This window comes from Mugil cephalus, chromosome 14, assembly GCF_022458985.1.
Source record: "Mugil cephalus isolate CIBA_MC_2020 chromosome 14, CIBA_Mcephalus_1.1, whole genome shotgun sequence".
Taxonomy (NCBI): Eukaryota; Metazoa; Chordata; class Actinopteri; order Mugiliformes; family Mugilidae; genus Mugil; species Mugil cephalus.
Genome location: NC_061783.1, coordinates 3,122,787 through 3,138,021, shown reverse-complemented (window position 1 = coordinate 3,138,021; position 15,235 = coordinate 3,122,787). Strand labels below are relative to the sequence as shown.

At 41.3% G+C, this 15,235-nt stretch overlaps 1 protein-coding gene across 1 annotated transcript in view; it reads left to right on the top strand.

Annotated features, from left to right (window-relative positions):
• The window catches only part of LOC125020205 (hippocalcin-like protein 1), a 38,659-nt gene that overhangs the window by 15,888 nt on the left and 7,536 nt on the right, over nucleotides 1-15,235 (top strand). Inside the window, exons 2-3 of the mRNA XM_047605513.1 lie at nucleotides 11,494-11,667; nucleotides 13,820-14,101. Of these exons, the coding sequence (XP_047461469.1) occupies nucleotides 11,572-11,667; nucleotides 13,820-14,101 (378 nt within the window). The 5' untranslated portion in view covers nucleotides 11,494-11,571. The remainder of the gene's footprint in view (nucleotides 1-11,493; nucleotides 11,668-13,819; nucleotides 14,102-15,235) is intronic.

The following is a 15,235-nucleotide window of genomic DNA, read 5'->3' as shown; positions in this document are numbered from 1 at the left end:
ACAGGTTGAGTATTTCCTAGTATCATCAGTGTATAGGAAGGATCTTATTCAACAGGCTTAGGGCTGGTGGGTAGAAGTGGTGATTTCTGATCATAATACCAAACCCCAGATCTGAGCTTTCATTCAGGCAAACCAGGCAATCTCAAGTAGGATTTTTTTTTGATACTCCCATTTTGTGATTAAAGTTTGTAGTTTGGATAAGTAACAAAGTTCTATGATTAAATTATTTATTTGAAGAAAAAATACTTTACAGCCACAACATTATGACCAGGAGAAGTAAATGTTAGTGTTCTTCAGGGAAACTTTTGGACCTGACATTCATGTGGACGTTATTTGGTAATTGAGCCTGTGCATGTGCATGTTACTTAGACTTGTACCACCAACCTAGACCTAGACCAGACCAGGCACCCCCACCAAACAGCATCTTCAGTAACTCTTCAAGAACAACTCAAAAATAACATGAAGAACAGCACAAGGTGTTGACCTGGCCTTCAAATTCACTAGATCCCAAACTGATCAAGTATCTGTGAGATGATCCCAAATGAAGGCTTTTTTCAGTTTGTTAGGAGTGTAGTAATCACCCTCATTCTTCACAAAAAATGAGATTTTATAACCACCAAATGCACGCCATTTGATAGAATTACTTTTAGCTTTGCAGTGTTGCGATTGACCAGACAGTATTTTAACCAAAACGGGGGGACTCGCCCCCCTCACTCGTTTCTCAACATGAAAGAAAAACCCAAATTTGCAGGTTGCACATGCACAAATAGTTGTGAAAACGCTTGCTCTGTCTCAAAACATGTCAAAATGAACAGTCTGGAATTGAGTTTTATTCCCCCAATAGGGGGTAAGATAATACATTCATAAACAGAAAATCCATATTCAGACATGCATCAAAGAGTAAATCCCTTTTCAGTTCACTGAATTTGATTATAATATTCTGTGGAGTATGTTTTTTTTTTCACCACAGTAGTTATTTTCCATGGTTCCATGGTTTCCGAGACGTCACTGATTTACCCCAATAACTTCTTTCTATTTTTCTCTCATCCTGTCTCCCTAAAGCGAATACCGCATAAGCCTTTTAAGCCTCCTGCACTTATGTGACCCTCCGTGTTACTTCATCACATGCTCCTCTTGTCTCTCCTGCGTTTTATACCAATTCGTCATGTTCTATGAAAGAGGGAAGATTTCAGATCATACGGTAATACAGGGTGGGTTGAGTGTGTGCTCCTTTTGACAGCGAGTTATTATCTGGATTTGGACATGCTCTGAAAACCCTCTCTGCAGCGGGAGAGCGCTCCACACTGAGGACCAGTCCTCATTCTTATTTTTAACCACTCCATTAAAGTCTTTTCTTTCAATAACTCTGTGTCTTCATCAATCCTTCCTCCTGTCCCCCTCCTTTGCTTCAGCGTGTCTATTTTTTCCTCTCTGTATCTGAAGATGGAAACACATGAATTTTGAGACATAAGTTCTTCGGTATTGATCAGCAGTCAGCAAAAGCCATTCCCACTCATGACTCAATATGGAGCAAGGGGGGAATGGAAGTTGATGGAAAATGTCGTCTTAAAGTCTGATACATTATTTATACCTAGAAGAACACTTATTTTAGGTCAGTTACTGCGAGAAATCAATGAATTATCACCACAGATCCCACTAGCTATGCTTTAGCATCTTTTAGCTTACCGTTTTAGTTTCACCAACAAGCAATTATATTGGAGCACTCTCGTCAGTGCTCTCAGCAGCTTAAAGAGCCACGCCTTTCCCTTTGGAGATGGTGGAAACCAAGTGGAGATAAGACTGTAGTGAATATCATCAGGTGAAGGAGCCATCGAGATGGATCCAGAGTCTGACAGACTGTTTGCAACATTAATATTTATGTGTCTGCTTTGTTTGCCGGTAATTTTACCATTGTATCAAGGTGATAATATTACAACCCTGTGTTGTTTTAGCCTTACTTCTTAGGAATACCCTGCACACTACAGATTCGCATCATTTTCCGCTCTACCTCCTGAGCTACTATGTTCCTTTCATTTCATTCTACTCAGAACTCTTCATGCAAATTGTTACCTTATTTTTTAGTACAAACTTAATAACTTAATTATCTAAGTCAAAATAAATGTTAAGTTGTGCTAACTGAATACACCTCTATGTTGAGTTAAGGCAGTGATGTCTTGAAAATTCACGTACTATTGCGTTGGGACTACTTCATTTATGTTTATTTAGACCAACAAGTTATCAACTCATTAACAAACTTATTTTTTAGTGAAGAAAAAAGCTCTTGATTTCGAGCTACATCTACTACCAACAGGAATTATTTTTTTAGAGTGTACTAGTTTTTTTTTTTTTTTACCCCTGTCAACTCATCTAGCCAGGTAGCACACCATGATGTCGGATCAAGCCGCTCCAGCACCTTTCATCAGTTCTCCTTGAAACTGTAGTAGCTCACAGAGGAACTTGTGCCATCTTGTTCGCTGCTGGTTATGAAGTTCCTGGCACATGTTCTTGACAGCTGGCAGTGGCAAAGAATGGCTTCTTAACCTTTGCAATATGGCTAACTACAGCATTTGTAGAGACGATTGCTCTCTACATGTGGTTCTGGAACATACCCCATTGACCCGGACTACTGGCAGTTTACAATCAATGAATTTGCAGAGTGGTTAGCAAACTCTTTCCAATAACTTCCCCCAATAAAATGCATTCATAAGCAGCTTACTCACCGCTGAGCAGCTCGACACTGTCTTACTACAGTCCTTACTGAAACATAACGTTTTTAACATTTCTGACTTGAGGTGGGGTTTCAACATACACCCCACATACATGGAACATGGAACTCACTTTTTTTATTTCCAAGCTGCAACACTTTTTGCACCAGATCATCGGTTGTGACTCAGTAGAGTGGGTTACCCCTCCTAGTACTTGGCACTGGTGTTTGAATATACAGTGTATATACATGTGCGCTTGTGAGAACGAATTGCTAGACGTGCCATACTGAGAAGCAGTTTTAGTACCAGTTATACTATAACGGCGTTTTGTTTTCTGTAGCTTCTGCTGTCCATGTTCATGTCTCCTTGTGGTTTCTCTCTTCGTGTTTTGGATTTGCCTGCCACCTCTGCAGCGTCTTCAGCTGTTTGGTTTTCATTAAATACTTTTTGTTGCCCACTCCTTCCTCAGCCCGTTGTGTCCTACCTAACCACCTAACCTTGATAGAGGCAAACATGTTGGCATCCTTGCCAACAGTAGACGTGTGAATATATACATATATTTATATATATAAGCATACTCATTTTCCATATTTTCTTACTTGAACACTGCCTTGTTTGTTTGTAATATATCTTTTTTGGCATGAATAAAGGCATGTCTTATCTTCTCTTACAAGACAAGCAAACCTCAACACAGAATACAATAAAAGCAGCCAACAAGAGAAAACGAAATACTACACAAAACTTGGCCAGTTTTACTTCCTCAGTGTGACACCAGGCCATGTGCTCAGCTGAATGGTGTATTTGAACATGTCGAAGACCACAGGGCTGTGCACGCTGGTGACACCTGTATTTCAGTGTAGCTTGTTCAGTTTGAGGTTTTCAATTAGTCTTTGTGTCCCAAGCTTTAGTTTATATTTCCTGGAGGGGTGGACATTGCCGCAATAGCACTAGAAGTAAAGTGGAAGCATGAGTCCATGTTGACAAGGACAACATTTTCTTCTAGTTCCATTGCACCAGCACTTCAAGGATTATACCAGTGTAGATACCATCAAAAGATAGAGAAAAAGAGGAATAATTTAGACTCCAAATCTTCAGCTATAACAGCCGTGGGACAAACAGTGTGACAGAAAGGAACAGCATATCACCAAGAGAGACGCTCCAAGAAAAGAAAGCAAATTGTTGGGTAGAAACAATTTGGGTAGGAAATGCCGAGTGAGATAAAAGCACAAAGAGCAGGATGCGGAGAAAGAAAGAAATTGAGTATGGATGAAAGGTATAAGTAGCTAAGCCTCTCAGGTGGCCTCTCAGATTTCTGCTCTTTGAGAAGAAGCAACAACGGCAGGCAGAAAACACTCTAGTGAAGAAAAAAGACATCAGTGTTGGCCGTTAGTTGTTGTCTTTTTCATCTGTTGCTTTTCTTTTATATATTGCACCAGTTCAGTGTGCTTTATTCTAGTCCCACTTCAACCCCCCTTCCCTCTGTCGTCTTCTCTGCTCGCCCAGTCCTCTCTCCTGTCTCCATCCCTCTTCCTCCCTAATGACTGAGCTGCTGGCAGGCGATATGAAGGCAGCATTTTCTCATCTTATAAGCACATTAAACAGTCGAGAAAGAGACTGGCTCTCTACAATGTTAAATTGGACTTTCGACCTATCTTTTCTCGTATGGCTTTCTGTTTCTCACATTCCTCCTGCCTCCCTTTTCCCCCCATTTCCCTCTCTCCATCTCATTCTTGGCTCCAATTTATCGCAGTTAACGTTCTACAGTAACAGGCCTTTTAATAAAAACCTGATATTGGCCAGCCACTATCATCCAGCTTTGATAGTGGCATCTCCTCCCTCCACAGTTAGTCAATATGCTTTTAATATTCTTTATTTCACACTGGCACCCAGAGAAATCTTTTCAGCCTGGTGTGGGAGGATTTCACCAAACCTGCAATGAAACACTCCTCAAGGAGCAGCTTATGCAACTCAAAGAACTCAATTACTTTTAGTATACACTGATGTGCTGGGAGGTACTTAGGAGGTTTCTGGGCAATAAAATGGCCTTATTAGAAAAAATCCAATTATAATGTTGGTGCAAAATGTTGGCAGCTTAAGTGGAAAAAAGAAAGCCTAGCATTTGATAAACCGTGCTGATTGTTCAAAAATTCTAGTTGACAGTTTTTGGCAACTTTAGAAAAAATATTTTGGCGGCTTTGAAATAATAACTTCACAGTAAGATTTTATTTGTGACTCTAATGTAGCTATAGCATGAACCCACACAGATAGACATCCAGGTCACATAAACTGTATTTGCCACAAAAAATATAACAAAGAAAAAACCTGACATGATGATAATATAAGTGTATCATATTATAAGCTAGTTTATGTCTGTAGTGTTTGTCATTTCCTGCCCATCAACGACTAGCTTAGTGTTAGCTTAACATTAGCTCTGGTAATGCAGATACACCAATAGCTATGTTAGCCAGCTAACATTCAGATGGCCAGTTGTTTTATTTTAACTTTTTGTGCAATGTAGGTGCACTAGTAGGTTTTAAAACTTCGCCAGGAAAAAAATAAATAAAACTTGGTTATTTACTAACCAGTAGTTATGTGTTCACCGTTGGGAGCAATTGTTCCCTGTGGGGTTAGCGTTGTCTCGGGTTGTGTCATGAAGCCTTACCTGGGGAAAGTGGGTCTGGGTGTTCTCACTTACTGTGTCAAGGTAAACGTCTTCTGCAAGCTTTTCAGACAGGCTTTAAAATTTGGTGAGATTGTATCAACTTATACTACAAGACGCTGTTCTTATCTAAGACACAGTCATCGTCAAAGTAATTCCAACGCCGAACAACTGCTGTCAAGATAACTGATTTGAGCAGATGTGATGTGTCTGCTGTCTGCTGGTGTAAAACTGACATAATTAAAATACCAGACATCAGATTACTTTCCCTTGCAAAGTATAAGACTTACATAGGAACTCACGAGCACAGACCACGCCTGATTGATGCAAGGAAATTTATTGGTAGATAAGATGTCAGAGAAACGGATGAAGGGGTCGAGGGATTGAAAGGAGGGAATAAGGGGGTGGAATGGAGGATGATCTGCAGACGCAGAGGGACAGAGGGAATATGACCCAGGGTGGGAGCACATCTCAAGAGGCTTAGATGTCTCGTCCCCTGGTTCCTGTAAAATGAAAGTTGGAAGAGGAAGACAAGAAAATAGAAGAATGGGGAGGTGGGGGTTGAGAACCGAGATGAGGGGGATTTAGACACAACTTTATAGGTAAGCATAGGAAATAGAATGACGTGGGGTGCGGTCTTGTTCTTGAACTTAAGCCATCATCACTTCATCTATCTCTGACAGATGCAATCTATAGACTTTTTTTTTTGTTTGTTTCCAGAAGAAGACAAAATCGATACCAACACTTCCGTCAATCTTTTGGTAAAACAGCTATCAAGGTTATCAGAGAGATTGTTGCAGTGATTAGTAAATTAAGTTTCATTTTTAATTTTAAAAAACAAACAAAAAAAACCAAATAAAAATAAGGAGTAGCACCGACAATGCTGCTGGCTGTCATCTTTTGGAAACACAGTGGAGCTGCAGTTTGTCAAAACTGCTGGTCTTAAGTGTAGTTCAGTGACCTTTTGAGTACCTAAAAGACTGTCAGCCATTTATTTTTTAGAAAAGGGCTGTCTCACAGTTTCTGAGACTCTAAATTACCTTCTTCCACTTAATAACACAATTTATCTCTCTGGTTTAACTGTTCTCCCTTTGCTCAGAATTTTTTTCTCCATAGCTCAATTTCTCTTTTGTTCTGTTTTTGTTTTGACATTGGTTTGCATGGTTTGTCTCTGTGCACTGATGATCAGTCCGGAGGTCGGTGACCCGCTTAGCAGCTCTGGAACAGATGTTCTTAGGGCCTGTGCATGTGTGCGCGTCTACTGACGACGACAACTAACAAGGGCCGGGCACTTAGACTGGGGAGATGGATTAGTGATTTATGCTTCAGGATGAAGGGATGAACGATAAAGAGACTGTTTGGAGGGATTGGAACTAGGGTTTGGGTTTTGTGGGCCACACTGGAATTAAAAGAAGTGTGGGTGGTGAGGACAGAAGTATTTTTACCATGCTGTGATTTTCAGACGTACTGGGAAGTGCTCAGAGAGCTTTCAGGGGTCACAGCTGGGGTGAGGAAAGGAAAAAAAAATCTAGGAGTGGTGAGTGCAGTGAAAAGGTCAGTGTGTTAGAATAGAATTTGTTGTATGGATGTAGCTAATGCTGACAGCGTGCCTGTCGGTTTACACTCACAGTCTGTCTTCAGATTTGTTGTTTGTCAGGCATATACAGAGCTATGCAGAGAGGAGGTGAAAGAAAGCTATGAGTGATTATATGACTGGACTAGGAGCCTTAATAACTCCCTCTATGATGACAACATGCCACAAATGCAAACAAAGTACAGTTCTCATTGTATCTCATTTCTGTTCTGGTTCTGGGGCCTAATTCAGTCTAATTCTGAGCCTTTCTACCAAGAATAAGTACATCACATTGATGCTCATGGGAAAAACTATGGAAAATGTGTCCATTGTCCATAAAATTATAAAAGGAACACTGCCTGTGAAGGTTCTTCAAGTCATACAGATCATGCTATATCCAAAAGCCAAAGCTGTAATAAGGGCAACTAGACTTGCAGAGTTTCTTGATGCCGTTTCACCACTCAGTCAAGTAGCTTCTATAGTTCTACAGGGGTCTAAATATGAATATCTTTTAACAATCAGATACTTTCCTGCTGTTGGAGGAGACTCTTTGTCTTTGCCCCTATGCTACTCTAATGCTCTAATCAACCCACGGTGTTTCTGCTGACCTTTAATGGTTTGGAGATCTGCGACATTTCCACTAACTTAGACACTTTCTCCAGAATGCCCACTGGTAGGTGTTGAGCATTTTTTCAGCTTCTGACTTAGGAGGATCAATGGGGAAGTGAACCTGACTTACTTTCTCATTGAGCAGCTGATTTGGGGCATTGTAGAGAATTTGTACTGCTCCATGGCTCTTCTTTGTGCAATTTAGGCATAAACTAGTGGGAATTATCTTGTCTCTCCTTCATTTTAGGTTTAGGTTCCTGCAATCTACAACTTTCCTCTATGTCCACCCATATTCTTGCATTAGTAGAATGGTGCTAGTCTCAGAGTCTAGGGTCATTAGAGTGCCATTTGTCAAGGAAAGAAGACAAGATCAAACCCTTTTTCTGTCAGCTACAGGTAAGTATCTGGTCATTAACAGACCCTAGTCATGCGGGGTTCAAGTGGGCACCACCCATAGTTGTGCCTATCAAACTCCAACTCCCCACCAGTTCCTTAGAACTGAAGAAGCTATTTGAATGAGCTGTGAAACGTCTTTAAGAAACGCTGCAAGTGAAGCTGCCTTTGATTCAGCTTGTTTTTTGCATAGCAGACTACTATTAGAGCAGAAAAATGTCATTGTTGTGATGATGCAATGATTCTGCTACATGTTGCACCATTGCTTTCACAGTGGTTTCAGAAAAGCACAAGGTCTGTTTTCAGAATGTCTGTGGTGGAAAAGTGGTACCCAGGCCTTTCAGTACGAACTCAAACCACTTCTTTATCTGAGTGCTTTGGCGTGATCCCAGCCCTAACAATGGTAGAAACGCTACTTTCTGGGTATTTAATGTACCCACAGGCCAATTAAAGCACTTATTTGCTTTGTGTGTTTGCATTTGTCTCTAGCTTTAATTAAAGAATCTTTGTCCCTCCAATTAAATCTCACCCTCTCTTTCAATTTTTTTCTTATCCCCCCCCGATGCGCCAACCCACGTGCTCCCCACGAGCACACAGAGAGAGAGAGAGACAAAGAGAGACAAACACACAGAGACATAAAGACTGTTTGGTTTGGCTGTGCTCTCCAAATGACAATAGCAAAGCGTGGGAGGCGATTATTAATTTCACCAGGTACTAAACGTATGTGCGTCATTCCAAGTGTGACGGCGGTGTGTTTTCCAAACACTCATCTAAGGCACAGCAGTGCACTCAGTCCGTTCTCAGCCTGCACAGCTACAAATTACTGGTTCCAGAGAGCACCTACTGATTTCACATATAGCTTTCAGCAGGGCAGACTCCGCTCAATTACGCCTAGAGGAGAAATTAATTTGTCTGCCTTTGTCCTTAGATTATGTATTGTGCTCAAGACCGTCTGAGCATTGCTGGGCGTCTCAGTGGCGGAAACCAAAAAGAGCGTGGAACATTGGATCACTTTATTCCTTATATGCCACATTAAAACGCAAAGGCACATTTCAGGTTGTTCACTGGTGTCAGAATATTGGTGTACAGGTATGTAATAGGATTTTAAGACAGTGTTGTAATTTGGCCTTGTTGTGTCTCTAATATGATGACAGCAGTAATGTGATGACCACAGCTGGTTACAAGTTTAGTGCAGAACTGCATTTTGTCTAAGGTTTTTGATGATAGCAGTTCTGCAAATAAGCATGTACCTGGGGCCAGTGATGATGAGGAGGAGGAGGGGGAGGAGGAGGAGGAGGAAGAATTAGTCTTTGTGGCATAATTTAGATATTTTAAAAACAGAACCAGAGCATGAAAATGTCAGGAAGGAAAATTTGTCACCTGAATTTCCTCAATCCAGCCTCTATAAACATTCAAGTAATTTACTAGGTCAAAGTTTGAAGTCAGGAAGACATATCTTACAAACGTACACTCTTCTGGGAAATGTGGCTGATGTCAGCTACTTCTTATAAACTTGTAGAGAAGGTTCATTCTTGTGTCGGCTAAAAGACAACACTGGAGATGGCACATCTGTCCATTGAGAATCAGAACAAACTATGGAGCAGTGCACGCTTAACCTGTGCTGCGACCATGAGCATATATATGATAGCAGGAAAGATATATGTCATGAAATACTGTATGGTAGTGTACTCAGAGACATAGATAAAAAAATGAACAATTATGTTTTAGGACCCCTAACCCTAACCTTAACATTAAAGCAAGACAGCTTTAATCGACGGTTTGTTTGTTTTTTTGTCAATAAGCTGTCAAATCATTTTTATACTGCAGAGTAAGTTTGGTGTAAATCCTATGTTTCCTCAAGGTCAGGAGTGGTGGACAAGAATCTAAACATAAATGAGATGTGTACTGCCACGATATAATGTCAGTTCCTCACCTTTTCCTCCATTCAGCCAACAACCAGGCCCCACACAGTGTCTCTAGCCTGAATATAAGTGCAGTTTTTATGCCAGGTGGCAAATGGCCATTATATTACTTCCTAATCGTCTGTGTGTGCAAGTTTCACCAGTCTCCAAACACAGAGGAGAATATTATTATTGATGGCTACAATTCTCTCTCCAGTAGTCTGGGAACTGTCTGCAGGCATCACTGTTAGTGTACAAGCAATGCCTTCACAATGAGGGTCTTAATCTGAGTTGAAATTTTGTTAGCCCAGCAAACAGATGGTTGTGTGTGTGTGTGTGTGTGTGTGTGTGTGTGTTTTTGTGTTTGTGGAGCTCTGCGGTGCCGAACACCTGCAGCGTAGACACCGTCCACCTCGTACCTGTCACGCATACGCTGAGGCTTTCTCGGGTTCGTATGAATGCAAGCAGGCCTGTGCTTGTGCTCAGTTTCTCGTACACACAAAGCAGCTGGTGCAATTACCCATCACGATCGAGACTGGAGGTCGGAAGGGTCAGAGAGTCTCATCGGAGGTGTTTCATAACCCTCTGATCTTGTACTTTAAATTACCATTCACACACACGTAGACACACACACACACACACACACACACACACACTTACTCACGCTCACACACAAACAGTAGCAAACACTTTGATGGCTGAGCACAAGCTAATTAGCTGTCTAAAACAGGAAAGTTGGCAAAGCACTTTTTCTATTCAAAGCAGTCACGGTATATAGTGGGAAAAAAGAATTGATTATTAAGCCATTATTATGGTATAAAGTAAAGCACATTTTTCAGGTTTTTACATTTTAAATGCCTCTTCTAATCCATAACAGAAATCATAGCAATCAACCACATAACTGCATAATACTAGGTGAATTCCCATAATTTTCAAGATGTTATGTAATCCATCTCATAGTAACGGTTTCATTTTTAAATCACTGAAATCGCATTTTGCCAGGCAGGTTGAGCTGAGATGAAGATTAGGAGATCTGAACACATGCACACACACACACACACACACACACACACACAACACACAGCTGATTTGACACACAAACACACAGCTGGGCAGATAAACCCATAAAAATGTGATCAGTGGGCTAGTGCTTGACGTCAGCCGGTGTGTTTGGGATTATTTTATGTTTTGTGACTGCGATGCGGCAGTTTAAGGACTTGCTGAGTTGCATAACATCTCGTGTCCAGGGGATTGGGAAGCAGAACTGTCACAAGCCCTGTTTGATTTCATTAAAAAAACAAAAAAACAAAAAAAGATTAAAAAAAAGTAGTAAGTCAAGTGAGTGGACAACTCATCAATTTGTTAGTGGTAATTGGTAATAATTTATAATGCTTGTTTATGTTACTTTAGCAAGCTAAATTCCTGTCTAATGCCGCTGGCCGATAATAGAAGAAATAAAAACGTTTTAATTAGTTTTTCTACTGTGTTTAGTCTTGCCTGAGGAATCCTTTTTTTTTTTTATCTGCCGGTCCCAGTCATGTTCCGCTGTTTGCTGACCAACTGCATTTTACTTCCCATTCGTCACCAGAGTTCGACATCCTCTCTCCTTAATTGGTGCTGACCTGCTCCTGTTCCCTTATCTCTGATTGACAGGTGTGAAAAGCGGCCGGGCCAGAGCTACAGTATAGCCGCTGTTGTCGCCAAGGAAACCGAGAGTCCCGTCCCGTTGCCATGGGGAAACAGAACAGCAAGCTGCGGCCAGAGATGCTGCAGGACCTCCGGGAGAGTACAGAGTTCTCCGACCACGAGCTGCAGGAGTGGTACAAGGTACACACTACACACTGAGTACAGACATTGGTGGGAAGTAAGCCTACCAAGTCATTATATTTGGTCCTTTTACAAATCTATATTTTGAATGTATTCAGTTTGAACACTTCATGGGCTGGCAATAGTAATGTAACACAGCAAAGTACCATTTGGAATAAGTATGTGATCTTTTAATAATGAATAACATTGTGCTACTACTTGAACTTCAGTGCATAGATTGTTTTGTCATTTGGAGGCAGTACAACAATCTTTTTGCAAACTTTTGACTATTTTCACATCCAGCAGTACTAACGACATTAGCATCATGTTTCTAGCAATGCGAAAGACAGGAATCCAGTATCTATTCTCCTTTCGGTTCCGTTTTGGTCTCCATCAACATTTGAGGGGAGATCTGGATGCTAAAGACTTGAAGATGCTAACTTTGTTCGTTAGCAGTACTTGGTCACATGGTCACACAATCCCCTGTGCAGTTCTTAACTCCCAAGCTAAGTGCCGTGCAGCTCCCATACCACACTGTCACACCAAGACAGAGGACAGGTTCTGCTGTGGTCCTGTACAAGTTTGTGAGTAGTTCAGCCTTCTAAAGCTTCCTGAGAAGAAGAGCCTTCTTCAACAGGTGTTCACAGACCAGGTCAGGTCAGATGTGATGTGGATGGCCAGGAATTTGATGTCATTGATATGCTCGACTGCCTCGCCTTGTATGAGTATAGGAGTCCGCTCTGTCTTCCTGGGCCTCCTCTAGTCCACAATGACCTCCCTGTTCTTACCAGTGTTCAAAACAAGGGTGTTGTCTGAGCACCACTCTGTTAGGTGCTGGAGGATCATTGTCTGAGATGAGACCCAGCATGGTGGTGTCATCACAAAACTTCACAATCATGTTTGTGAGATTGATACCACAGCAGTCCTGTGTAAAGAGTGTAAAGAGAGCTGGGCTGAGTACACAGCCCTGCTGCATTCCTGTGTTCAGGACCAGTATGCACATGTACAGTGACTGTACACTTGCAATGACTGAGGACACTAACCTTCTTTTTTGTTGGATAAACATGATGAACATGTTTATTTCTGCAATAAAGTTGAACATTTTAAGATGGAGGTCTATTGGGAGGGACTCACTTTCGTAGCTAGTCTCAAGTGGTCGTTCATGGACTTGCAGTTTTTGGCACATTCTAAATTAGGCGTTTAACTGTCACCTTCTCATATCAGTGTTTTAAACTAGAGGTCATGTCAGTTCTCAAAAAAACAAATCTGATATTTGTGGAGAAATTGTACGTCTAATTTCTACTGGGCAGAACTGATTAGATCTTGGCATTACAAAGCGTCACAGGGATCTGACCACGTGAACGATCTTATCTTGCGTACATGGACGTGTGTACTGGCTATATGGCTTCATGTGTGGATTAAACCAATGGAACATCTGCGTGAGCTGTCCTGAATAACAGCTGTACACATTAAGCCGTCACCCTCTGACCTGTGACCACGGGTACCCTCATACTGACCGGTCACGACTCTCACCAGATTAACAGCCCCTGGATGCTGGACATATCACAGCATATTCCACAGTATGTTAAGGTACTCTAAATATGTGAGAATTTGTATAAATAATCTTGCAGGGGGAGATTTATTTGTCATAAATCGGAGCTTTGTGTCTGAAGGTTTTGCTAAATACACAGAAAATGGAAAAGAAAAAAAATGAAGAAAACATCCATGTCCAATCTCTACCTTCACTTGTGTGAATATTTTATGTGATGTTTGAAAGGTAATTTCACACTTCGAATTGGGACAATGATTTTGTCTGCTCACTGGCTCTATCTTAAAGGTCTTGGTAAAAAAGCTGTATTTCTGCTGAACAATACCAGAGACTGACGTGACTTTTACCTTGCTTTTCTTCTCAGCCACAATGCCTTTATCTAATGTGATGACTTGAAAAGAAGATAGCTTTTGCTCTCAGCTGTCCAAGACTAAGCTTCTTTTCAGAAACTACTTCTACAGCCTGTGAATTACATGGAACTGGATGAACTTTTTTTTTTGTTGTTATAAAGGAGTGTCCACTTATGTAAAACTTATGTCATGAAGACGTGTTACATTATCCGAGCGTGTGAAAGAGAGTGTTAAAGGACATCTCACCTCACATCTTACCTTTCCCTTACCTCAGGGTTTCTTGAAGGATTGCCCCAGCGGAACCTTGAACGTGGAGGAGTTCAAGAAGATCTACGCCAATTTCTTCCCCTATGGTGACGCCTCCAAGTTCGCTGAGCACGTCTTCCGAACGTTTGACACCAACGGCGACGGGACGATAGACTTCCGGGAGTTCATCATCGCCCTGAGCGTGACGTCTCGGGGAAAACTGGAGCAGAAGCTGAAATGGGCCTTCAGTATGTACGACCTGGACGGAAACGGGTACATCAGCCGCGATGAAATGCTGGAGATTGTACAGGTGAGGAAGGGATCATTTTGCTGACATCAGGTCACGTTCAGGTCAATTTTCTGCTTTTCATATTTGCAAGAAAATGATATTGATTAAAAATGTAATTTATCGGGGCTAAGTTAGAAGCTAAATGAGCAATCTTTACTCATAGTCAGTGGGCGGGATGGGGAACAAACCTTTGACCAAATTATTTGTATCAGACAACAGAATTCAAACATTGTCAAGGATAGGTGTTTCCAAGCAGCGACAAAGCATAAAATGCCAAAGATGTGCTTGCACAAATCTGATCCAAAGTGGCTCCAACTCGCGAGGACGAGAAATTAAAGGATCCACTGCTGACATATTGGTGTCGGATAATACAGAACCTTCAGCGGTAGGCAAACCCAATCCAATAATGGTGACCAAGTAGAACAATTATTTTCTTGGTAATTTTACAGAAGAATGAATATTGGTTTCTAAGCAGCTCTAACCTTTTAGCGAACACACCGTGCAGGTGATGCACTATTAAAGGGAGGTGATTGCTTTCTTGCTTACTATTTTAATTAGACATTCAGATTCCCCTCAAGCCTATTGTTTTGACCGTGTTACATTTTTCCGGCAATTACACAAGTTCTGCAGAATAGGCAGAGGGCTTGTGATAAATACTCACTTCAATCATGTAAGTTAATACATTCATTTAAGTACGTGCACAGAGGCACAAGTACTGATATGCAAAGGCTCTCATAGACACACTTAATGTGCTGAGTGCAGTATTGGCTAAGGCAACAGTTTGCAGGGAGGCCGTTAAGTACAGCGCAACATTAGTGCTGCATTTAATCCTTTCACCATTGAAGGGGAAATCAACTTGTCTGCTGAGATATCGGACTGAAGATCTCATTCCATGTTCTGTGTGCGTGCCTTTGTGGTTCTCGTGGATTAGCAAGTTAAATTTAACCAGCGTTTATCCCTGACTCTGCACAATGCCAGGATTATCTCCAAGTTCAATGAGGTTACGCACTGACGGAGATTGTCATGACTGAGGAGGTCAGATTTGGTTTACGCCACAGACCACACCTTCGACCTGCGCAACCTGATCAATAGACATGCCTGCCACAATAACCACCATTTAAATCTGGTATAATGACTTGGAATGTATACTATATA